The 22,474-nt window shown below is 45.1% G+C and overlaps 1 protein-coding gene and 1 long non-coding RNA gene across 2 annotated transcripts; both read right to left on the bottom strand.

Moving 5' to 3' along the window:
* Positions 1 to 1,564: 1,564 nt before the first annotated feature.
* Acot13 (acyl-CoA thioesterase 13) lies at positions 1,565 to 22,435 on the bottom strand. Its single transcript, XM_034510484.2, has 3 exons — positions 22,142 to 22,435; positions 4,092 to 4,276; positions 1,565 to 1,803 (listed from the first exon to the last, which is right to left on the bottom strand). The coding sequence occupies exons 1-3, from the start codon at positions 22,220 to 22,222 to the stop codon at positions 1,647 to 1,649; spliced, it is 423 nt and encodes a 140-aa protein (XP_034366375.1). The 5' UTR covers positions 22,223 to 22,435; the 3' UTR covers positions 1,565 to 1,646.
* LOC143443332 (uncharacterized) lies at positions 5,488 to 21,986 on the bottom strand. Its single transcript, XR_013112214.1, has 2 exons — positions 14,328 to 21,986; positions 5,488 to 9,891 (listed from the first exon to the last, which is right to left on the bottom strand). It is a non-coding gene; the product is annotated as an uncharacterized LOC143443332 (long non-coding RNA).
* Positions 22,436 to 22,474: the final 39 nt, after the last annotated feature.

The following is a 22,474-nucleotide window of genomic DNA, read 5'->3' as shown; positions in this document are numbered from 1 at the left end:
GCTATCCCTGCCTCTCACCAGTTGCAGCACTGGTGAGTGGGCCCTGCACCTTGCCTAGACAGCACAGCAAACCTGACACTGGTGTGGGTGGGGTGGGGAGGAGTGGAGGACAGAGGACCCTGAGAATGAAAGGGAGAGCTGGTCCCACCATTTATCTACTATGATGTGACAGATGTAGGGCCGATGCCTTCCCTTTCCCTCCCCCTGACTCACTCCCTGCAGCAATCCAGAGAACTGGTCCTGGGGTCATGAGAGTGGGTGAGCTGGCCCTGTTCCTTGCTGGCTGTAGTGCTGGCCTTGCACCTTGTCTGGGCAGTACAGCAGAACTGACCCTGGTGCAGGGGTGAGGTGGGGTGAGTGGCCCTGAGGTTATGACAGCAGACCTAGCCCTTCCCCATTGTTGGCTGTATGTAGCACTGGGAGAGTAGGCCCTGCACCTCACCTGGGCAACATAATGGAGCTGACCCTGATGACAAAGGCTCAGGTGGACCAGACTAGAGGGTGGGTGTGAGCCAGAGAGCTGGCCCGGCCCCTCAGTCTGCAGTATTTGAACTTGTGGGCTCCACCTCTTGACTGGGCAGCACAGTGGAACTGGTTCTAGAGCCCGGTTGAAGGTGAGCAGGCCCTGATTGCGTGAGAGCAGAAGAGCTGACCCTGCCTTCTCCTGTAGATGGCGCCATTGGGTGGCCTAGCCGGAGCAGTACTTGAGAGTGCCCTGGTGGTTGGGTAAGGGAAAGCTGACCAGCTCAGCTACCACCTAGGCCCAGATCCAGGACTCTGAATTGATCCACCCCCAAATCTCTATCATCTTGGAATGGTTGGGAGGTGAAAAAGGGCCCGTCTTGTTGATACAAAGCTGCAGGATCTCCATGACAAGGCAACAAGAGGATGGAGTCTGGAAGAGGATCAAATATTGATGTCTCAGAAGCCAGAGATCTCAAACCAGACCAATGATTCATTGCACTGAACATTTGCAAGTGATGTGTGGACAGAAGAATGCATTGTGGGACACACTGACATACTACAGCTTTGACGAGATGTTTTCTGTGCTTTGTTGGTTTATGTGTATGTCATGTTTTATTTTGAGTGGAGGCTGCTAGTGTGAAAGGGGATGGGGAGATGAGCAGGACTAGGGTGCATGATGTGGAACTTGAAAATAAGTTAAACAAAACAAACCTATTGATCCCAAAACAAACTAACCAGGCACAAAGGTGGTACCTAGGCACTCAGGAGGCTTAAGACTGAGCTCAAGAACATCTTAGTGCTACAAAGCCAGACTCAAAACACTGAGCCAAGAACTTTTGCATTCAATCATCACACACCTCACCTAAGCAAGATGCTTCAAAAGAAAAAGATATACCCACCTAGATGTTGTGGTGCATGCCTTTAGTCCCAGCACTCAGAGACAGGAAGGCCAGCCTGAGTTCCCAGCCAGCCTGGTCTACATAACAGCTGGAGATGCTGTTTTAGAAGAAATAAAACCCCCTCCCCAACTTTCATACTGGTTTCATTTTTGTTTCTTAGGGATTTTTTTTTCTCCCAAAGAAAATACTTCCTCAGCTACTGCTTTTGATAAATTTATTTCAGAAAGTTGTTCACAAACCATACTTAGCATTGTTGGGCTTTTTCGGGTCATCCAGCTGTTCTCAGCTTCCCAGGTGTTTTGTATGTCTGCCTTGTGCTATTAGTTTTCCCGTGGTCTTGTTGGTTAGATCCACTGAGGCAAATGCAAGCGTCTTTCCTTGCTTCAGAATATGTGCTGTGATCACTATTTCTTCTCCAATCCTAGCAGGTGACATGTACCTTGAGAGAAAACAGGTTTAAATATAGTTAGTGGTAACGAACTGTTGAAAGATTGTGACAAAGTCCTACCAGCTTTCTTGTGTAACAACCCACGAATAATCTTGGTACCAAGTTCAAATGGCTGGGCTGCATGAGGCTCTACCTGATCCATCCTTCATTTATCTACGCATTTCTTTTCACATAAAAATGGGATTTCCATGCCTTTTAAAAATCTATTTTGTATTTATTTGAAACCACTGATCACTTACCTCTAGCTTTCATTTAATCTGCTCAGCTTCCTAAGTGAAGAATCTGGGTGTCTATGCTCATCAGCATACTTTATTCATAAACTCCAAAATGACAGTAGAAAAACTACAAGGAGTGGACTGGAGAGATGGCCCAGCAGTTAAGAGGACTGGCTGCTCTAGAAGACCCATGTTCAATTCCCAGCCCCCACAATGGCAGCCCACAACTCTCTGTAACTCCAATTCCAGGGGAACTGATGATTCTTCAAACCTCTCATTTCTGTATGTATGTGGTATACACACATGTGCTGATATATACACAGAAAAGAAACTACAGGAAGGTGACGTGAATATGAAGATTCTGACCATCAGAAATAAACAGCATATACAGCTGTCCTGTACTACTGAGGATGGCGTAGACAGACCTATCTACACCAAATCCATAAATGCTCAGGTCAACATGCAGGTCAAGATCCACTTCACAAGCAATTGTAGGGGTTTTTAAATTGTTACATTTACATTTATTTTGTGTGTGCTTGTATGTATCATGGTGTTTGAGTAAAAGTCAGCAGAAAACTTGACAATGCCAGTTTTCTCTCATTGTGAGTTCTGGGGATTTTCTCCTACATGACTTCCAGGGTTCAACCTCATGTCATCGGGTTTGGCAAGTGTGCTTACCCACTAAGCCAGCTCGCCCACAAGTTGCTTATGATGCTTATCCACCAACCCATCTCTCCAGCCTCGCCTTATTTTAATTATGCATGTACCCCAGTGGGTATGTCCATATGAGTGTCCAAGGAGGCCAGAGGTGTCAGGTCTCTCTAGACTGGAGTTACCGGCAGTCTGCTTGATGTGGGTATTGGGAACCAAATTCAGGTCCTCTGTAAGAACCATTAAGCTCTTAACCACTGTGCTATCTCTCCACTGCTTCTGCCCATTTAAAAGAGTCCTCATGTAAAAATATCACCAATTGGGCTTGTTTACCACACAAGGTAAAATAAGGCCCACCGAATATGGCTCAGTGCAAAGGGTCTCCTTTCTGTCCATCTTGTCTTCTACATTTTGTCCTGTGGTTTGCTTACTGAACTCGGTTTATTTCTAGGCTTAAGAGAAACTGATAAGGTTCTAGGGTTTTGTTGTTGTTGTTGTTTTGAAACCAGGTTTTGCTTTATAGCCTAGGCTAACCTTGAACTGAAGATTCTCTTGCTTCAACTTCCCAAATGCTGGGATTACAGACATGAGCCACCATGCCTAGCTTTAGAAGTGGCTTCTACAGACATTTTCCAATAGTGACAGGCTGAGGTCTAGAGCACACACCACTGTGTCATTTAAACAGTAGTCACCGGAGAGAGTCAGGAGCCCTTCCTGGCATCTGTGCTCACCTTGTTGCTAGAGTTTGGTGATATATACAGAAAATGGCCAACAGTTTTACTCCAAATGTCATTCACACTTTTCTTGGAGGACGAGGGTGGAGAGGAGTGGGGAACACCGGGTTTCATATATCAGAGGCTGGCTTTGAACTCCTCTGATCCTCCTGTCTCTACCAAGTGTTGAGATTACAGCACCACATCTTGCTAATTAGCAGTACTTTTGTTTCCAGTGTTGTTTTGTTTTGAAACCATTAGGCCTGGCTGGAACTCAGGGGTCCACCTGCCTCTGCCTCCCAAGTGCTAGGGTTAAAGGTGTGTCCGACCACACCTGGCTCAAGTGATACCTTTTTGGTTTGTTTCTGGAGACAGGATTTCTCTGTGTAGCTTTGGCTATCCTGAAACTTACTTTGTAGATAAAGCTGTCCTTGAACTCAGAGATCTTGCCTGTTTCTGCTGGGATCAAAGGAATGTGCTTACAAGTGATACATTTAAAGTCTATATCAAAGTTATAAATCGTGAGTTTAAACAACTGTGGATTGAAGACAGTTGGTAAAAAGGGACACCTGTCCCCCAAATGTACAGATTTTTGTCATCCCCTAAACAATACAGTATAAGTTATTTGAAATGAACATCGGGTTTGTTTGTTTTTGTTTGTTTTTTAAGAGATCATCTGGGATGGTGTCTGGATACCTACGTTATGTTCATGTCAACACTGACTCCGGGTGCTCCTCTTTCTGTGCACATTAGAGCGATGGTGGATATGCTGTCCACTAGGGTTGCTGTCATGCCTCCGTGGAGCGTTCCAAACTTATTAGTATGCTGCTCTTCCACCTTCATTTCACAGATTAGTTTTCCAGGAGCAGCAGAGACAAGTGTCACCTAAAGAAAAAAAAAAAAAAAAACAGAACAGTAATTCGGTGGTATTAGAATAGGTCAAATACAAACAGCACGGCAAGAACAATCGTGAAGCTGGAGGCTTGGTACAGAGGCTCTCACATCTGTGATTCTAGCATGGGTGCCGAGGGAGGAGGACTTACTGAGTCAAGGTGCAGAGGCTACAACAGTGAGCTCTTTAAAAGCATGTATCTTATTTTAAATTATGCTTCTATGTGTGGGTCTATAAGTATGTGCACATGGCATGTAGGTTCTGAGCCCAGAACAGGGTGTAAGATAGTCTGGAGATGAAGTTGCAAACAGTTGTAAGCTAGCTACCCAACCTTGGTGCTAGGAACCAAAGCCAGGTCTTCAGCAAGAGTAGTATGTGGTTTGAACCACAGAGTTGTCTCTCCAGCCCCTTTGTCTTTAACTAAAAGTGTGTATGTGTGTATTTTGCCTGTGTGTGCCTCCAGCTCTGGAATATTGTCTTCAAAAAGTCACTTGCAGGAACAGAATTTGCCTAAAAAGGTGGGCTCAGAAATCCACTTAACGTGCCAGTTAATGGTAGAAATTAGCAATTGTATAAATAGCTTTTATTTACTTATTTTTTGGATTAAAACAGCTTATTTTCTAGATCAACCGCCAACAGAGTCCAACTTTCAGAGTAACCTGTGACCGGAGTGTGCACCCTCAGATTCCTGCCTGCAGAGATCTGGCGGGCTGATTCTGGGTTCCAGTTTTGAGAGAGAGAGACAGAGACAGAGAGAGAGAGAGAGAGAGAGAGAGAGACAGAGAGAGAGAGAGAGAGAGACAGAGACAGAGACAGAGACAGAGACACACACATACACACACACACACAGAGAGAGAGAGAGAGAGAGAGAGAGAGAGAGAGAGAGAGAGAGAACTAAACCAATTTTTTTGGCTACTCCTCACTTTGCAAAGTTCAGATCAGTGGGCTGAGAGGTGGCTCAGCAGTAAAGAACACTTGATATTCTTGCAAAGGACCCAAGTTTCATTCCTAGCGCCCACACAGCAGCTCACAAACACCTGCAACTCCAGCTCCAGAAGATTCTTCTTCTGGTCTTCACAGGCACCTCCATGAGAAAATATACACATAAAATAAAAATAAAAATAATAAAAATTCAGAGTGTGGGGTATACCAGAATTCCTAATGAATCTTTTAATATTTACATTTACTAATTTTTGTAATTGAATGTCTTGTGTGTGTGTGTGTGTGTGTGTGTGTGTGTGTGCATGCACAGTCATGTGCTCGTGTACATCATGAGTATGTCTGGTGCACACTTAGAAAATCCCCTGCAACTGGGTTATGGATAGTTGTGAGCCACTAGAATCTGTCACCTTCTAATTACCTATAAGAAGGTTTATTTATTTATTTATTTATTTTGGTTTTTCAAGACAGGATTTCTCTGTGTAGCCCTGGCAGTCCTGGAACTCACTCTGTAGACCAGGCTGGCCTCGAACTCAGAAACCCACCTGCCTCTGCCTCCCAAGTGCTGGGATTAAAGGCGTGCGCCACCACTGCGCAGCCTATAAAAAGGTTTAAATTGGGTGTTTTCTAGTTTTTATATAAACAGGGTCATTTTATGTGTGAATTAATGAATAGTTCATGTGGAGAGCTTTTGGGCTGCTTGGCAGGAATATGACACTAGCCAAGGACAAGGAAATGGGCTTTAGGCAGGAATCTGACATTGGGCCATGACAAGGCAGGAATCTAAATCTTAGGCTAGAACAAAGAAGTAGGCTTTAGGCATGAATATGATTTTGGGCTAGAATAAAGAAGTAGGTTTCAGACATGAATATGACTTTGGGCTAGGATTGGGCAGTAGACTCGGTATCTTGATCATCCTGATTAGCACCTTAGAAACAGTGAACATGAGACTTTGTTTATTGCCTTGCTTGTTCCTTGACTATTTGCATCTATGGTATTGCTAGTTCCTTAACCTAGAACTGACCTTAATACTTGCATGTAATTAAAATGGTATAAAAGCAGATCGGGAAAAAATAAATTCGCCTCAGCCTCAGAACTGGCTAGGGTCATGCCACAATGTTGTCTAATTGTTTTCTTTTTAATCTTCACTCCTGCCCTGGAGAACCTGTTGAGTGACTAAGCTGGCCTGGTCAAGTTTAAAACTGCTTAAACTGTTTTGGGGACATGTTTACTCATTCATCAAGTTGTGGGTATTAGTAAGCTTCAATCAGAATCCCATTTAAACAGAAAATAGAAGCGAAATCATAGAATTTAGCCAAGATAGATTATTGCTTGAAGGTCCTATCCAATCTAAAGTACAATGGAGAGTATTACATAAAAGATACAAGCGTGGAAAGCAAGTGTTCCTTCTGAAGCACTGTCAGAGGTCTGTCCATGGTGCCAGGCACTGTTTCCCTCCACCATCTCCTGCCTCAGGAACTACAGGTATGTGCACCATAAACCAACAGGTTTTGTTCCCTCCCTCTTCCTTTCCCCACATCACATATGTGCTTGCAAGGTCCTATACAGTCCTCTATCAAAATCTTTCACTATGGAGACTGAATGTTTGTTTTTTCCAGACAAGATTTGTAATGACCTCAAACTTCTTTCTGATCTTGCCTCTACCTTCTGAGTGCTGGGATTACAGCTGTGCCCACCATACCCGGTTGCCCAGCGTATACAGTACTGGGAACTAAACCCAGGGTTCTGTGCATGCCAGGCACTCTACCAATTGAGCTAGAATTCCTCAGCACCCTCATTTTCTTTTTAAGGAGTTGTTTGAGAGCTATAAAATCATCAATCACTTTACTGTGAATTTTCTTAGGGGTTCTTTTTCTGCAGTTTTCTTCTCTTATTTCTTCAGCTATGCATTCACTGGACTGCAGGACATTTTCACCTCTAATATCAAACTCATGGGACCTCTGTAATACACGTGGCTTAAAGAAAATGTTGACTATGCAATGTATGATTATTAAATACTATGCAGATAAGTTCTATTTTGCTAATATACTCAGTAGTTTATTTCAGGGTCACCTCATATGTGACAGAACTGAGACATTGCTCAAAGCCTGTCACCTTCACATATCTCCTGTCTTAGGGTTTTTTTTTTTTTTTTTTTTCTTTTTCTGTGAACAGACACCATGACTATGGCAAGTCTTATAAAGGACAACATTTAGTTGGGGCTGGCTTCCAGGTTCAGAGGTTCAGTCCATTATCATCAAGGTGGGAGCATAGCAGCACCTAGGCAGGCGTGGTGCAGGCAGAGTTACATTTTCATCTGAAGGCTGCTAGTGGAAGAATGACTTCCAGGCAGCTAGGATGAGGGTCTTAAGCCCGCACCTCCTAATAGTCCCACTCCCTAGGCCCAGCATATACAAATACTTCCTATCATCAATTAATTTTTGAGACAGGGTCTCCTACAGTCTGGGCTGACCCTATCTCTGAGTAACCCCTCCCCATACACCTCAGCCTCCACCCTGTGTTGGGATTATAGGCACACTCTACTCTTCCCGAATTCGAATCACTGACTTAAAATCAGAGGCTATGTAGCTTCTTTATGCTCTTTATTCTACAAAGACCATGAAGGGGAAAAAACTGAAACGATATAAGCCACCTCAACCAATGCTGTGTTTTATGCAACAAATAGGTAAGTAAAAAGGAAAACAAGTCAAGGTTGCCTGTTTATATTACAATAAAGGGTCCAGCCACAGGATGTCCTTACAAACCAGAATGTAGCCCTGGCCCTTATTATGTATGCTGACCAAATAGTCTATCAGTGAGCTACACCCAACGTGAGTCTTTAAGTCAAGGATTGGCAGGGCAAAATGAATGAGTTTCATTTTTGTTTGGAGATGAAGCCTCAAGTAGTCAGTGCCAAGGATAACCTGATCCTCTAGTCTGCCTTCCAGATGTGCTACCAGCCCCAGCCACATGAGTGAGATGTAATGCCTGCTTCTGCTGAGCTCAGTCTGAAGTCAGGCAAATAAAGTAGCAGCAGGAAGTTACTGTTGACAGCATGAAAGGAGGTTTGCCTCCCTGCTTCCTCCCTTTTCTCCTTTAGAAGAAGTCTTACTATGTAGCTCAGGCTGCCTTCAAACTCAAGATCATCTTCTTCAGCCTCCTGACTGTTGAGATTGTAGGTGTGTGCCACCATGTCAGGTTTCTTGAAGTAGATACTTTTAAAATAAATGAAGCCTTTATTTGCTTGTCTTAATGTACCTCACTTTCAAAGCTGTGTTCTTATGAGGGATTAGGAAAGGCTTACGGGAAAACGATACCTGAAATTCTTATAAAGGCCAGTTAGTGAAGATTGGAAAAAGCCAGACAAGTCAAGAAACATGAGAGGCACTGGACACCAAAAGCAGTTCCTGGAGGTTTGTTCTTTAAAAGGTATATTTACTCATTTGTTTGTATGCATGTGCCAAAGTGCCTGTGGACATAAAGGGCAACTTGCAGGTCGGTTTTGTCTTTCTAATACATTAAAAAAAAACTGTTTAAAAGTTTAGTCCTGGCTGGGCAGTGGTGGCGCACACCTTTAATCCCAGCACTTGGGAGGCAGAGGCAGTCAGATTTCTAGCCTGGTCTACCCAGTGAGTTCCAGGAGAACCAGGGCTACACAGAGAAACTGTTTTGAGAAACAAACAAGTTCTCTTTGAGTCTGAAATGTTGCTTTGACTAAGATGACAAAAGCAAATTGAGTGACAGGTTTTCCACTACAGAACTTAGCTGTGCTCACTTTAAGTCAGCGTCTTGCACTGTGTTTGCGTGTTTATGTATTTATTTGGAGACAGGTTTTCACTATATAGCTCAGGCTGAGACTTGAGTGGGGGTCTCTCTTGGGGGGGAGGGTTCATTTTGGTTCCCTGACTGGGAAACTTGTCCAGGATTTGTGCAACCACCCAGGACCTCCAAAGACCCCTTGGAGGTAGGTCTGTGTGAGTGGGTGTGTTTGGGTGCGGCGCTGAATTCGTGTCTTGGTTTCAGTTTATGGCAGCTTCTGCTGTGGGCCATAAGGATCTAGCAGCTGCAGAGGCAAACGTGCAAGGCCCGCAGGCTGCAGCTCTAGGGAATGCCCTACGAGTGAATGGGAATCAGAATAGCCTGGCTGCCCTTTTTCCAAAGGAAGGAGATGGAGTGCTCCGTCGACAGGGGAAGGTACAAGGACCTGCCCCGTCAGAACTTGCGTTTGGCTGGCTGTATAAGACCAAACGTGGGCGAGTGTGTTTGGAGGTGATAGCATCTTGTGTTCTTATTCTGTTTTTGTGTTTTCTGTTTGTCGAAATGGGACAGGCTGTGACGACTCCTTTGTCTTTGACTATGGACCATTGGGTAGATGTTAGAGCCAGAGGACGTAATCTGTCAGTAGTTGTTCAAAAGGGACCTTGGCGGACCTTTTGCACCTCAGAGTGGCCTACTTTCAATGTGGGTTGGCCACCTAAGGGGACCTTTGACTTACCCACTATTAGAGCCGTCAGGGCAGTTGTTTTTCAGGAAGGACCAGGGTCACATCCAGACCAACAACCTTACATCACTGTGTGGGAAGACTTGGCCCGTTACCCACCCCCATGGGTTGAGCCTTTCCTTCCTCCTTGCCAACCAAGCTCCTGGGTCTTGGCTGTGTGAGAAGGCCCTGCAGAAGAAAAACCGAAACCATGATAGAACAAAGGGGGTCGAGCCAGCACTGCTGCCACTTCCGCCAGTGAAGGAGGTGAACCCAGCACACCACTGGCGCCTGTTCCAAAGATATACCCTGACATAGAAGAAACCCCTGAATGGCCCATTCCCCTGCCCCCGCCTTATCCCTGAGCACCCCAACCCTCAGCCCCAGCATTGGCCCCAGCTTCCGTGGCCATGGGAGGTGGGCCCTCAGCGGGTACAAGGAGCCACCGTGGAGCTACTCCTGAAGAACCTGACTCCACTGTGGCTCTGCTCCTTAGGGCCGTTGGGCCACCCCCAGCTAGCCAGAACGAGTTACAACTTTTGCAGTACTGGCCTTTCTCGTCCTCTGACCTCTATAATTGGAAGATTAGCCATCCTCCTTTTTCAGAAAATCCTGCAGGACTCGCCGGCTTGATAGAGTCCCTGATGTTCTCCCACTAACCCACGAGGGATGATTGTCAACAGCTCCCACAGACTCTATTCACCACTGAGGAGAGAGAGGATCCTCCTCAAGGCCCGGAAAAATATCTGAGACAACGATGGGCACCTCGCCACCCAGGCTGAAATAGATGAAGGGTTTCCCCTAACTCATCCTCAGTGGGATTACCACTTGGCTGCAGGTAGGGAATGGCTGTCCAATTACCGCCGGGCTCTAGTGGCTGGTCTCAGAGGGGCAGCAAGAAAGCCCACCAATTTGGCAAAGGTAAGAGAGGTCATGCAGGGAGCTACTGAGCCCCCCTCAGTGTTCCTGGAAAGGCTCATGGAGGCTTACCGGAGGTACACTCCTTTTGACCTTATGTCAGAGGGATAGTGAGCCTCCGTAATCATGGCTTTCATCAGATAGTCCGCCCCAGACATTAGAAAGAGGTTACAGCATATTGAGGGATTGCAAGATTATACCATCAGGAATGTGGTAAAAGAGGCTGAGAAGGTGTATCATAAGAGAGAAACAGAGGAGAGAAACAGGAAAGAGAAAAGAAAGAAAGGGCTGAGGATGAAGAGAGAAAGGAAAAGAGACAGGAAAAAAATCTAACAAGGATACTGGCCGCAGTGGTAGGAGAAGGAAGGCATCAGGGGACAGGTGGGCCTAGACAGACAGGGAACCTGGGTGAAGACAGAAGACAGGGGCCAAGGAGACACAAAGAAGACCGTCTGCCACTAGAAAGAGACCAGTGTGCATACTGCAAGGAGAAGGGCCATTGGGCCCGAGAGTGCCCTAAGAAAAAAGAGACCAAAGTGCTGTCTTTGGAAGATAGTAAAGATTAGGGAAGACGGGGTTCGGCTCCCCTCCCCAAACCTAGGGTAACCTAAGAGTGGAGGGGACCCCTATAGACTTTTTAGTTGACATGGGAGCAGAATACTCCGTACTTAATAGATCTCTGGGAAAGATACGAAATAAAAAGACATTGGTGATTGGGGCAACAGGACAAAAGCCATATCCGTGGACGACTACTCCAACTGTGGATCTTTCGAGAAACCAAGTATCCTACCCACTTTTAGTAATACCAGAGTGCCCTTACTGGGTAGAGACTTGTTAACCAAACTAAACGCCCAGATAAATTTTGCCCCCTCTGGATCGGAACTGTCTTGGGGGACTGAGACACCCCAAACGTTAAGAAGAATACCAGCTCCACCAAAAGGAAGAAAAGCTCCCCCCCCCCCCCCCCCCCCCCCCCCCCCCCCCCCCGAGAGCCAAGACTGGTTAATCCGATTTCCTCAGGCTTGGGCTGAGACAGGGGGAATGGGAATGGCTAGACAGGCTCCCCCTGTGGTAACTGAGCTCAAGTCTGGAACCACCCCCATTGGGGTCTGACAGTACCCCATGAGCATGGAAGCAAGAGAGGGCACCCGCCCCCACATTGAGAGACTGTTAAAACAGGGGATCCTAGTTCCTTGCAGGTCCCCTTGGAATACCCCCTTATTGCCAGTAAAGAAGCCAGGGACAAATGACTATCGTCCAGTCCAAGATCTCAGAGAGGTTAACAAGAGAGTGCAAGACATCCACCCTACAGTGCCCAACCCCTACAATTTGCTCAGCACGTTGCCGCCCACGTGAACCTGGTATACCGTCTTAGATTTAAAAGATGCTTTCTTCTGTCTGAGATTACATCCTAACAGCCAGCCCCTGTTTGCCTTTGAGTGGTGAGACCCAGAGAGCGGGAGAACTGGACAACTCACGTGGACGAGGTTGCCCCAAGGATTCAAGAACTCCCCCACCCTATTCGATGAAGCTTTACATCTGGACCTTGCCCCTTTCCATGCTAATAACCCCCAGGTGATTCTCCTTTTATATGTTGATGACCTTCTATTGGCTACAGAGACCCGTGAAGATTGAGAACTGGGGACTCAGAAGATCCTGGCTGAGTTAGGTAAATTGGGGTACCAGGTTTCCGCTAAGGAGGCACAGCTATGTCGAACTGAGGTGACATATTTGGGATATACACTAAGAAATGGACAGCGGTGGCTTACAGAAGCCAGAAAACAGACAGTCACATAAATTCCGACCCCAAACTACCCCTCGCCAGGTAAGAGAATTCTGGGGACCGTGGGATTTTGCAGACTTTGGATTCTAGGATTCGCCACTGTGGCAGCCACATTGTATCCCCTGACAAAAGAAAAAGGGGAGTTCATTTGGACTAAAGAATACCAACTGGCTTTGGAAACTCTTAAAAAGGCACTGCTACAAGCCCCTGCCCTAGCACTGCCTGACCTGAACAAGCCTTTTACCCTGTATATTGATGGAAAAAAAGGGGGTTGCCAGAGGGGTCTCACCCAAGCTCTAGGACCTTGGAAGTGCCCAGTGGCTTATCTGTCAAAAAAACTAGATCCTGTGGCTAGTGGATGGCCCTCTTGTCTATGAGCGATAGCAGCCACAGACATACTGGTAAAATATGCTGATAAGCTAACTTTGGGCCAGAAAGTGACGACAGTGGCTCCCCACGCTCTCGAAAGCATCATCAGCCAACCACCAGACTGCTGGATGACCAACACCCGGATAACCCACTATCAGAGCTTGTTACTAACAGAGCAGGTGACTTTCACTTCACCCGCCATCCTTAACCCCGCTACCTTGCTACCCGAAGCTGAGGAGACCCCAGTACATCAGTGTGAAGAGATACTGGCTGAAGAAGTGGGGACCTGGTCAGACTTAACTGACTGGCCGTGGCCCAGGGTAGAGACTTGGTTCACCAACGGAAGTAGCTTTGTGGTAAAAGGTAAGTGAAGGGCTGGGGCAACGGTAGTGGATGGAAAGACTGTCATTTGGGCCAGCAGCCTGCCAGAAGGAACGTCAGCACAAAAAGCAGAACTTATTGCTCTAACTCAAGCCCTAAAACTGGCAGAAGGAAAATCTATCAACATTTATACTGATAGCCAATATGCTTTTGCAACAGCCCATGTCCATGGGGCGATTTACAGACAGTGTGGGCTGCTGACATCTGCAGGCAAAGATATTAAAAATAAAGAAGAGATTCTTAGAAGCTGTCCACTTGCCACGCAAGGTGGCGATCATCCACTGTCCAGGATACCAGAAAGGGACTGGCCCTATTGAAAGGGGAAATCAGATGGCAGACCAAATAGCTAAAGAGGCGGCACAAGGACCAATGACTCTAATAGCTAAAGTGGTGCCACAAAAGGCTGAGAGGGCCCTGGAAAAGAGAGTCTTCACAGAAGAAGAGGGGCTAGAATACCTAACTAGTATGTACCACCTTACCCATCTAGGGCCCAAAAAGATGATAGAGCTAACCAACAAATCCCCTTTCACATTCCTAGGCTACATAAGACAGAGGACGATCTGGTAAAGAACTGCAGGGCATGTGCCCTCATTAATGCTGGATCCAACAGACATGGTGAGGGAAAGCGCCTATGGGGAGATCGACCTGGAACTTATTGGGAGGTTGATTTCACAGAGGTCAAACCAGCCCGATATGGCAATAAATACCTTCTAGTTTTCATAGACACCTTTTCAGGGTGGGTTGAGGCATTCCCCACCAAAAAAGAAACAGCAAATGTAGTGGCCAAGAAGATACTGGAAGACATCCTCCCTCAATTCGGGATACCTAAGGTAATTGGGTCAGACAACGGGCCTGCCTTCGTCGCCCAGGTAAGTCAGGGACTGGCCAGGCAGCTGGGGATAAATTGGAAATTACATTGTGCTTACAGACCCCAGAGCTCAGGATAGGTAGAAAGGATGAATAGAACCATAAAAGAGATCTTGACAAAATTGACCTTAGAGACCGAAGGGGGAGATTGGACAGCCCTTCTCTCCCTGGCCCTGTTCCGGGTGTGTTCTACACCCGGACCTTTGGGACTAACACCTTTTGAGATACTGTTTGGTGCACTACCTTCTCTGTTTGAAACCCTAGAGAGGGTGGCATGTCCTGATGACATTTTATACCTTTCACCCACCTTTTAGCCCGTTTAAAGGCTCTTGAGAAGATCAGGAGAGAGATTTGGGAACAGCTGAAAGACACTTATACCGTTGGAGACCCTGCAGTTCCCCACCAGTTTGAAGTTGGAGACGCTGTCCTGGTATGGAGACATCAAACAGGAAATCTTGAGCTGCCAAGGGACCCTACTTGGCACTGTTGACAACTCCAACCGCCATCAAGGTGGAGGGGATCCCCACTTGGGTTCATGCTTCACATGTCAAAAGAGCCCCTCCCGAGACTAGTCCAGATGAGTGGACTTTGGAAAAGACTGATAATACTCTTAAATTGCGTTTATGTTGCAAATGCAATCCTGAGTCAGGACAGCAATCCCCATGCTCTGATGCAACAGACCTGGGAGGTAATTAATGAAGAGGGAACCACTGTCTGGTCAGTTTCCGCCATGCAACCCCCGTGGGCCTGGTGGCCGGATCTCACTCCTGATATCTGTAAGTTAGCCTCTGGATCGCTTACCTGGAATCTCCCAGACCACACAGGCCTAACTAAACCATCCGCTGAAAAACAGTGTGTCCTAAGCGGGTGGGATTGGGTGCTCAGGACAGTTGTACCGGGCTAATCTCCGGTCCTCAGAATTTTATGTTTGCCCTGGCCAGGGTCAAAGCTGGAAGCTTCGACACAAGTGTGGGGGGACCTCTGATTTTTATTGCGCTGCATGGGGTTGTGAAACCACAGGTAAGGCATACTGGAATCCAGCCTCTTCTTGGGACCTGATAATGGTAAAAAGAAATAGCAGCTATAACAAGGGAAACGAGGGAGAGAGAGCTAGTTCTAAATACCTAGAGAGTGGATGTGCCCACGCCCTCTATAGCCCCAATGGACCTTGCAGAGACAAATATTGCAACCCCATAGTTATAAAATTCAGAGACAAGGAAAAACAAGATCATCAGAGTTGGCTTGGAGGAAACAATTGGGGACTGCGAATACGCTGCAGGGAAGGACCCTGGAGTAATTTTTAAAATTAAGTTGACCCTAGAAAGTCCCTCTCCCATACCTATAGGACCTAACAAAATCCTTCCCAAACAAGGCCCCTAACAGACCCCAAACACTGACGCCGGTCCTAACGGTGCTGGTGACTGCAGACCCACGGATCCTGACCACTCCATCTGATCCTTCCACAGGACAAAGGTTATTTAATTTGGTTGTTGGAGCCTTCCATGCTTTAAATAATATGAGTCCAGGCTCCACTATATCCTGCTGGTTGTGTTTAACAACAAAACCTCCATATTATGAGGGAATCGCCATGAATGGTGCTTTTAATAACACTACTTCCCATCACTCCTGCACCTGGGGAACTGAAAGAAAACTAACTCTGACAGAGGTTTCGGGGACAGGTTCAGGACTTTGTCTGGGCATCCCACCTGCCTCCCACAAACATCTATGTAATCGGACGGTCGCTCATCCTAAAACATCTACCACCTATTATTTGGTACCAGGGCCCAAGCGATGGTGGGCCTGCGGTACAGGACTCACCCTTTGTGTGTCTACAAGTGTATTTGAACCAACTACAGACTTTTGTGTACTTGTACAGCTGGTACCCAGAATCTACTATCATGCTGCAGGAAATTTCTAAGATGAATTCGATATTAGGCCTAAAAAATATAAGAGAGAGCCAGTATCCCTCACTTTAGCCATCTTACTGAGTGCAGGCATCACCACTGGTATAGGAACAGGAGCTGCGCATTGGTCACCGGCCAACAAGACTTTAGTACACTTAGTACTGCTAGTGATGAAGATCTAAAAATATTAGAAAAATCTATTTCCAATTTAGAAAAGTCTTTGACATCTCTGTCGGAAGTAGTGCTCCAGAGTAGGAGAGGACTAGATTTGTTACTTTTAAAGGACAGCGGATTGTGCACTGCCCTCAAAGAAGAGTGTTGCTTTTATGCTGATCATACGGGGTGGTCAGAGACTCGATGCAGAGACTTTGAGAAAGACTAGGTAAGAGACAGAAAGATAGAGATGCTCAACAAGGCTGGTTCGAGTCCTGGTTCTCACAATCTCCCTGGATGACTACCTTATTTTCTGCCCTAGCTGGGCCAGTATTAATAATTTGTCTGATTTTGATTTTTGGCCCATGTGTGGTAAATAGATTAATGGCTCTTGTCAAAAACAGAGTTGATGCTGTTCAGTTAATGGTGTTGAGTCTACAATACCAACCACTCGAAGATCCCAATAAGGTGGGAGATGACTCTAGAAACTAAAACAGACATTTTTAGATTTTGAGATTAAAATTATTCAGAAAGGGAAGAGGGGAATAAAAAAATTTTTAAATAGGCCCACTCTGATTCCCTGACCTAAGTAGTTAAAAATGCCCGTCGGTCTGTTAGGCCAGGGCCCAGTTAATCAGTCACAGAGGATGTGGAGTTACAGGACAAAGGCCTGTTGTATCATCCAAGGAACTGGCTGGCCATGAAAGACAAAAAGTATGCAAGGACAACCTTGAAAGAACAGAGATGCCTCAGGCATGTCCAAATGAATAATGGGCCATCTGGTATTCTTCCACCCTTCCCCCTTCTTTGCCCCCCCCCAAAAGAAAAAGCTTGTAGTTCAGGTTTAACCAGATGTCCTGCTGACTTAGATAAGCATCTGCCCACAGAAGCTGTACTCTGCCCTGCTCCACTTACACTGTCTGCTGATGTTCAAAAATGTGAAACATGTAACCGAGCAAAAATCTCCCATTCCCCACAACCCTTGCACATAAAAACCCCAAGCCTTTGAGCTTCGGGGTCAGCTCCTCTGTCTCCTGTGAGAGATACGTGCTGACCCATTGCTCTGCCATTAAACTGCCTCGTGTGCTTGCATCAAGTTGGTCTCTTGTGAGTCCTTGGGTGTGCGCCGTCCTGAGACTTGAGTGGGAGTCTCCGGGGGTGGGGGGGCTTTCAAGCTGTGTTGTGGACACCATTAATCCCAGGAGGCAGAGGTAGGTGGAATTGTGAGTTCACAGCCAGCCTGGGACACACAGTAAGACTCGTGTCTCAAAAGAAAAAAAAGAATCTTCTACATTTGCACATGCATACACAGTCTTCTGTTTCTTTCTATGTGGCCTTCAGTGTGTCATCTCTTGTCAGCACCTTATATACTCATCTGGATTAAATATATATGACTCACGCTGTTACATCACTTTTGACCCCTCCCCATCTAACCTCAAATGCTATTACAAACAGCCACATTTGAGTGACAAGCACAGTCTCTTTCTTCATTTCTTTTCCCAGTAATCTGCCTGATAACATCAATTATTGATTCACTGCCTTCAAACATGCTGGGCACGGTAATTCACCTATAATCCTGGTATTCGGAGGTGGAGGCAGGCTGATTAAGAGTTCAAGGTCATCCTCAGCTACAGAGCAAGTAAGTTCAAAGCCAGGACGCATGAGACCCTATCTCAAAAATTTCAAGTACAGGGCTGGAGAGATGAGATGGCTCAGCTGTTAAGAATGTGTATTGTTAGGGCTACACAGAGAAACCCTGTCTCAAAAAAAAAAAAAAAAAAAAAAAAAAAAAAAAAAAAAAAAACAAAAAAAAAAGAAAGAAAAAAAGAATGTGTATTGTTCTTCTAGAAGTCAAGAGTTCAGTTCCCAAAACCCATGTCTGGTAGCTCACACTTGTCTATAACTCCACCTCCAGGGGATCTAATAACTTTCCATGGGCACCTGTACTCACAAGTACATATTCATATACAGACACAAACCCTTACAAAATAAAAACTTTGGGATCCTAAATAAATTATTGCTTGCCTTTAAAAAAGTCTCTAGTGTCATATTTAAATAACCAGAGAGTCAACCTTCTTTCATAAAATACTAAGATGATCCAGGGGTGACATAACAACTAACAAAAGATAATAGAACCAATCAGTTATTTGTTGGTAGTGGAGACGAACCCAGGGCCTCATTTGTGTACTTTACCACTGTGCAACAGTCCCAAGTCCTTAGATAACAATCATTAACCAGAGATTTAGGGGAAAGGTACATTCTCTCATGTGCAAACATCTGAGATGTCTCAAGGTGAACAAAGAACTCTAAGTGCAGGGTAAGAACACAGCATATATTTAGAAAAGACAGTTAGCAATTTAACCAGTTTGGACTCAAGGCAAAGTATTTAATTAAAAGAACAGCCTAATTCCTCCACCTTAGTCCTGCTGCCATGTGGACTGGGTAATTCTTTGTGATGGGGGCGCTGGGGTACAAAGTCTGCACTGTAGCTTATTGATCACCACTGCTAGTCTCTACTCATTAGATGCTGGAACATCTGTGTCTCTTATCCCATTAAAACTGTGGTCAAAAAAAAAGTCTCTAAAGTACAAGTGTCTTCTCACAAGACAGAGTCAATGTACTCATAAACTCAGCAGTGGTGGGTGCCAGAATAAGACCTTCACAGAATCAAGTTGGTCAGCATTGCAGTGTGGCTTATGAGTCTTCACCCCAGCTGAAGACTTACTGAGAGGTGACCACTTCTGAGGGAGGATACACTCCAGTTACATTCCAGCTGATGGTCCCACGCTGGCTAGTATATGGACAGCACGAACTGGTCTCAATGGGTTATTTAAAAAAAGAAAAAAAGTAGGGTATGGTCCTGCATGCCTTTAATTTCAGTACTTGGGAGACAGAGACAGAAGGATCTCTGAGTTCAAAGTCAGACTACATCCTGGTCTCCTCAGGGAGCTCCAGGACAGCCAAAGCTAAGTTTCAAAAAAAAAAAAAAAAAAAAAAAAAAACACACACACCAAAAAGGCAGCCAGGGCCCATAGCAAAAGCCTTTAATCCTAACTAACACCCAGAAGGCAGGGGCAGGCAGATCTCTGAGTTTGTGGCTAGCCTGACCTACAAATAGAGTTCCAGGATACCCTGGGACTGTTACATAGAAAAACCCTGAATTGACAAAAACCATTCCAAAACAAAATAAAACAAAAACCAAAAAGGGGGCATCAAATTGAGAGGCAGTAGGGAGCGGGTCTGGGAGGAGTTAGGAGAGAACTAGGGAGTGAGTAAGATTATAATACATTCCATTTGAAGTTCTCAAAAAATAATCAATGTACAAAAAAAAGTTTTGAGAAAACGTGCTGCTTTATATAATAAAGTAGCGCTCAGTTCGAGAATTGAAAAGGCCGACTAGAGTCTATGAGTTATTGTACGTGTGTCCTTGGGTAGGTCTGGCAATCAAAGGAGGCAGCCAGAGAAGGCTGGTGAAAATACCCAAGCCTCTGGCAGGAACTTAGGAAGGCACTGCTGGCCTTTTGGAGATCTCCTGCCTTCCTTGCAGAACCTTGAAAGTTATCAACACTTAAGTGTAGCTCAGTACACTCTTCATATTCAAATGTCCCTATAAAGAAGGTATTTGAATAAACTACACTATATCTACAAAATACACTAATCTTTCTGAAAGGAAGACAAGGCCCAGGACTTCTGCCTTTTGCAGGCTCTGGTTTGAATGCATGGTGAAGCTCAGGTTCATTCACCAAGATGTGGTAGTGTGTTTGAGTTCTACTCACACGGTGTGCAAACTATGTGCCCTTGTGACAGGATTTCCAAAGCTGCCCAATAATTTGACAATTTGGAAAATTTGAAAGATTCCCTTTTGGAAGCAAACAAAACTTGCAAGAATGGAGAGAGGAATGGAGAGTTTCCTGCTATCTGGGCTGCCTCTGCAAGTAGGGTGCTTCAGAGATGCAGCAATATTGAGTTCACACTCATGGAGGGGTGGGCTTTTCAGTGATCCAGCTGCCGCTGAGTGATCTGTACTCTAAGATACTCAATAGTTCACTATGTTAGCAGGCCTATTATTGGTATACTACCTGGGGTGACAGATGTTTGTTCATTTCTCCCCAGGGAAAGTTACATGGTAGGACAACATGTATGATGTAGACATACTTTCTTTTCTATTTCTTTTTTTGAAACAAGGTCTCTTACGTAATTCAGGTTGGCCTTGAACTAGGTATGACGTTGAGGACAATTTTGAACTTCTGATCTTTCTGTCTCTACTTCCTTCAGTGCTGTTGGGATTACAGGTGTGTACTATCACATGTGCTTTTCTGTGATGCTAGAGATGTAACCCAGGGGGCTTGTGCATGTGAGGCAGGCTTCCTACCAGCTGAGTCACATGAGGACAAAGAATTCAAAAAGTGAAATGTTAAGTGTTTTGTTTTGTCTTACGCAATCAAGGCAGTTAGCCTTGACCACGAGGTCAAAATCCTTGCAAAATTAGCAAGTATAACAATGTTTTGTCAATCATTGGTGACAGTATACACCACATGAGTATTACCAGCACTCAAGAGACAGAGGCATAGAAGGTCAATACATTCCAGGCCAGCCAGGATCCTGTCTTAAAAAAACAAAACAAAGGAAACCACAAACCCCACAGATATACATATACAAACCACTATACAAAAATATATACTTTAGTCTTAGCTTCTCATCCCACATAAAACACAACCTCTTATCTGCTGTAAGTCAAGTTATCAATCACACAATGACTATCAATATATTATCAACCTGTGTGGCTTAACAGCCACTTCTAGCTGCTGCCTATAAATATTGAACTTGTACAGTGTGGTCAGTCATACTATAAATATAAAATTTATGCTGATTTTCAAAGATTAAGTGTTTTTAAAAATCAGCTTTTTTTTTTTTTTAAAGAAATTTTTGACGGGAAGAGTAGGGATTTGTTTACGTAACTAGCTTACAAACTGGCCTGCATCAGCCTCCGTCATGCTAGAGTTACAGGCAGGTGCCACCAAGCTGGACTTAGGTATGAGAATTTTAACTAGTTACTCAAAGGCAATCAAACCAATGTCAAAATTATCTCACATAAAACAGTCAGACATGGTGGCACATACCATTCATCTCAGCACTCAAGAGGCAGAGGCTTATGAATTTCTGTGAGATCCAGGCCAACCTGGTCTACATATTGAGTTCTGGGACAGCTAGGGTCACATAGAGAGAGACCTTGTTTAAATAAAAAAAAAGAAAGAAAGAAATACATATATTTCAAAATATTATAATACCCACAAGGGTGAGGAAAGCTTAGGGAGAAGTGGCTCTGGAATCCTACCCATGAAGAGCTCCCACCTGCAAGCGTGCTACTAACTACATCCCAATTCTCACAAAGATGGTTTGTTTGTTTTTAAAGAATTAAAATTTCCTCTTAGATCAATATAATTCTTTTTAGGTAATCTATCTAAAAAAAAAAAAAAATCTATCTAAAAAAGTCTGCAAGTTCTCAGGGTAAGTGTCTTTCAACTCTGACAACACCGTGCTTGACTTCGGCCACTGATACTAAGGATAGCTTCCTGTAAAACACAATGGCTTTTAAAAGTCTGGAAAATAGTCTATGTTTGTTTATGTGGAATGGCAGGGGGCAGGCACTAGTCCTGGTTAACTTTGTAGCATTCTAGGCCAGCCTGGGCTACAGTTCTCAGTCAACCTACGCTACATAGTTACATAGACCTAGTTACATAGACCCAGTCTCAAAACCAAGAAACACAACACAGGTATAGGTTGTTCCATCATTCACTTTTGTACCTCAAACGTACTTGGCTTTTATACTTCACAAGAAACAATTCCTATATACTAGTCCTGCAGACTCCAGCATCCCTTAAATGGTACTCAGACTCCCCCCCCCCCCCCACTCCAACAGTTTGCTAGTTAAAAGACCAAACTCGCTTGACAGTCATGCTTATTTACGTTTCGATGAGAATCCACACACTTCCCCTGCGTTTAAGAGGCCACTAAGGTGTTTTATTAGGTTCGTCCCCTTCACCAGAGGCTTCGCTTACAATACCTTTTCCAAAACTCTATCAAAACCGGGAACTTTGAACATAACCTTCATTATTTCCCGTAGATTCTGGGTCATGTTGCTCATCGTGGATGCAAAGCAAGAGTCTGGGCTCTGCGAGAATGAACTCTGGAAGAGAAGTTTCTGAAAGTACAAGGACGTGGAAGGTCAAGTCTGCAAGCCCGGCCGGTTTTGCGTCGCGCTCCGGAGGAAGGGTCGCGCGCTCCAGTCGCCCTAGTCCTTGAAGACGAAGTGTTACCGTCACGCTCTAGCGCCCCAGCGCGCACGCGCAGCCCTCAGGCCTTCTCCCCTCCCTCCTCCCTCCCCTCCCTCCTCCCT

The sequence above is a fragment of the Arvicanthis niloticus genome, chromosome 8 (genome assembly GCF_011762505.2).
Source record: "Arvicanthis niloticus isolate mArvNil1 chromosome 8, mArvNil1.pat.X, whole genome shotgun sequence".
Classification (NCBI taxonomy): Eukaryota; Metazoa; Chordata; class Mammalia; order Rodentia; family Muridae; genus Arvicanthis; species Arvicanthis niloticus.
Note: the sequence above shows the minus strand (reverse complement) of the source record. Positions and strands in the feature narration are given on the sequence as shown.

What these genes read in the sequence shown, in the direction of transcription:
- Acot13 (XM_034510484.2), bottom strand. Translation starts at nt 22,222, where the DNA reads ATGAGCAACATGACCCAGAATCTACGGGAAATAATGAAGGTTATGTTC. An exon ending in TTGATAGAGTTTTGGAAAAG is followed by an intron (nt 4,277 to 22,141) that starts GTATTGTAAGCG and finishes TTTTTTCTTTAG; the next exon opens with GTGACACTTGTCTCTGCTGC. An exon ending in AGTGTTGACATGAACATAAC is followed by an intron (nt 1,804 to 4,091) that starts GTAGGTATCCAG and finishes TTTTCTCTCAAG; the next exon opens with GTACATGTCACCTGCTAGGA.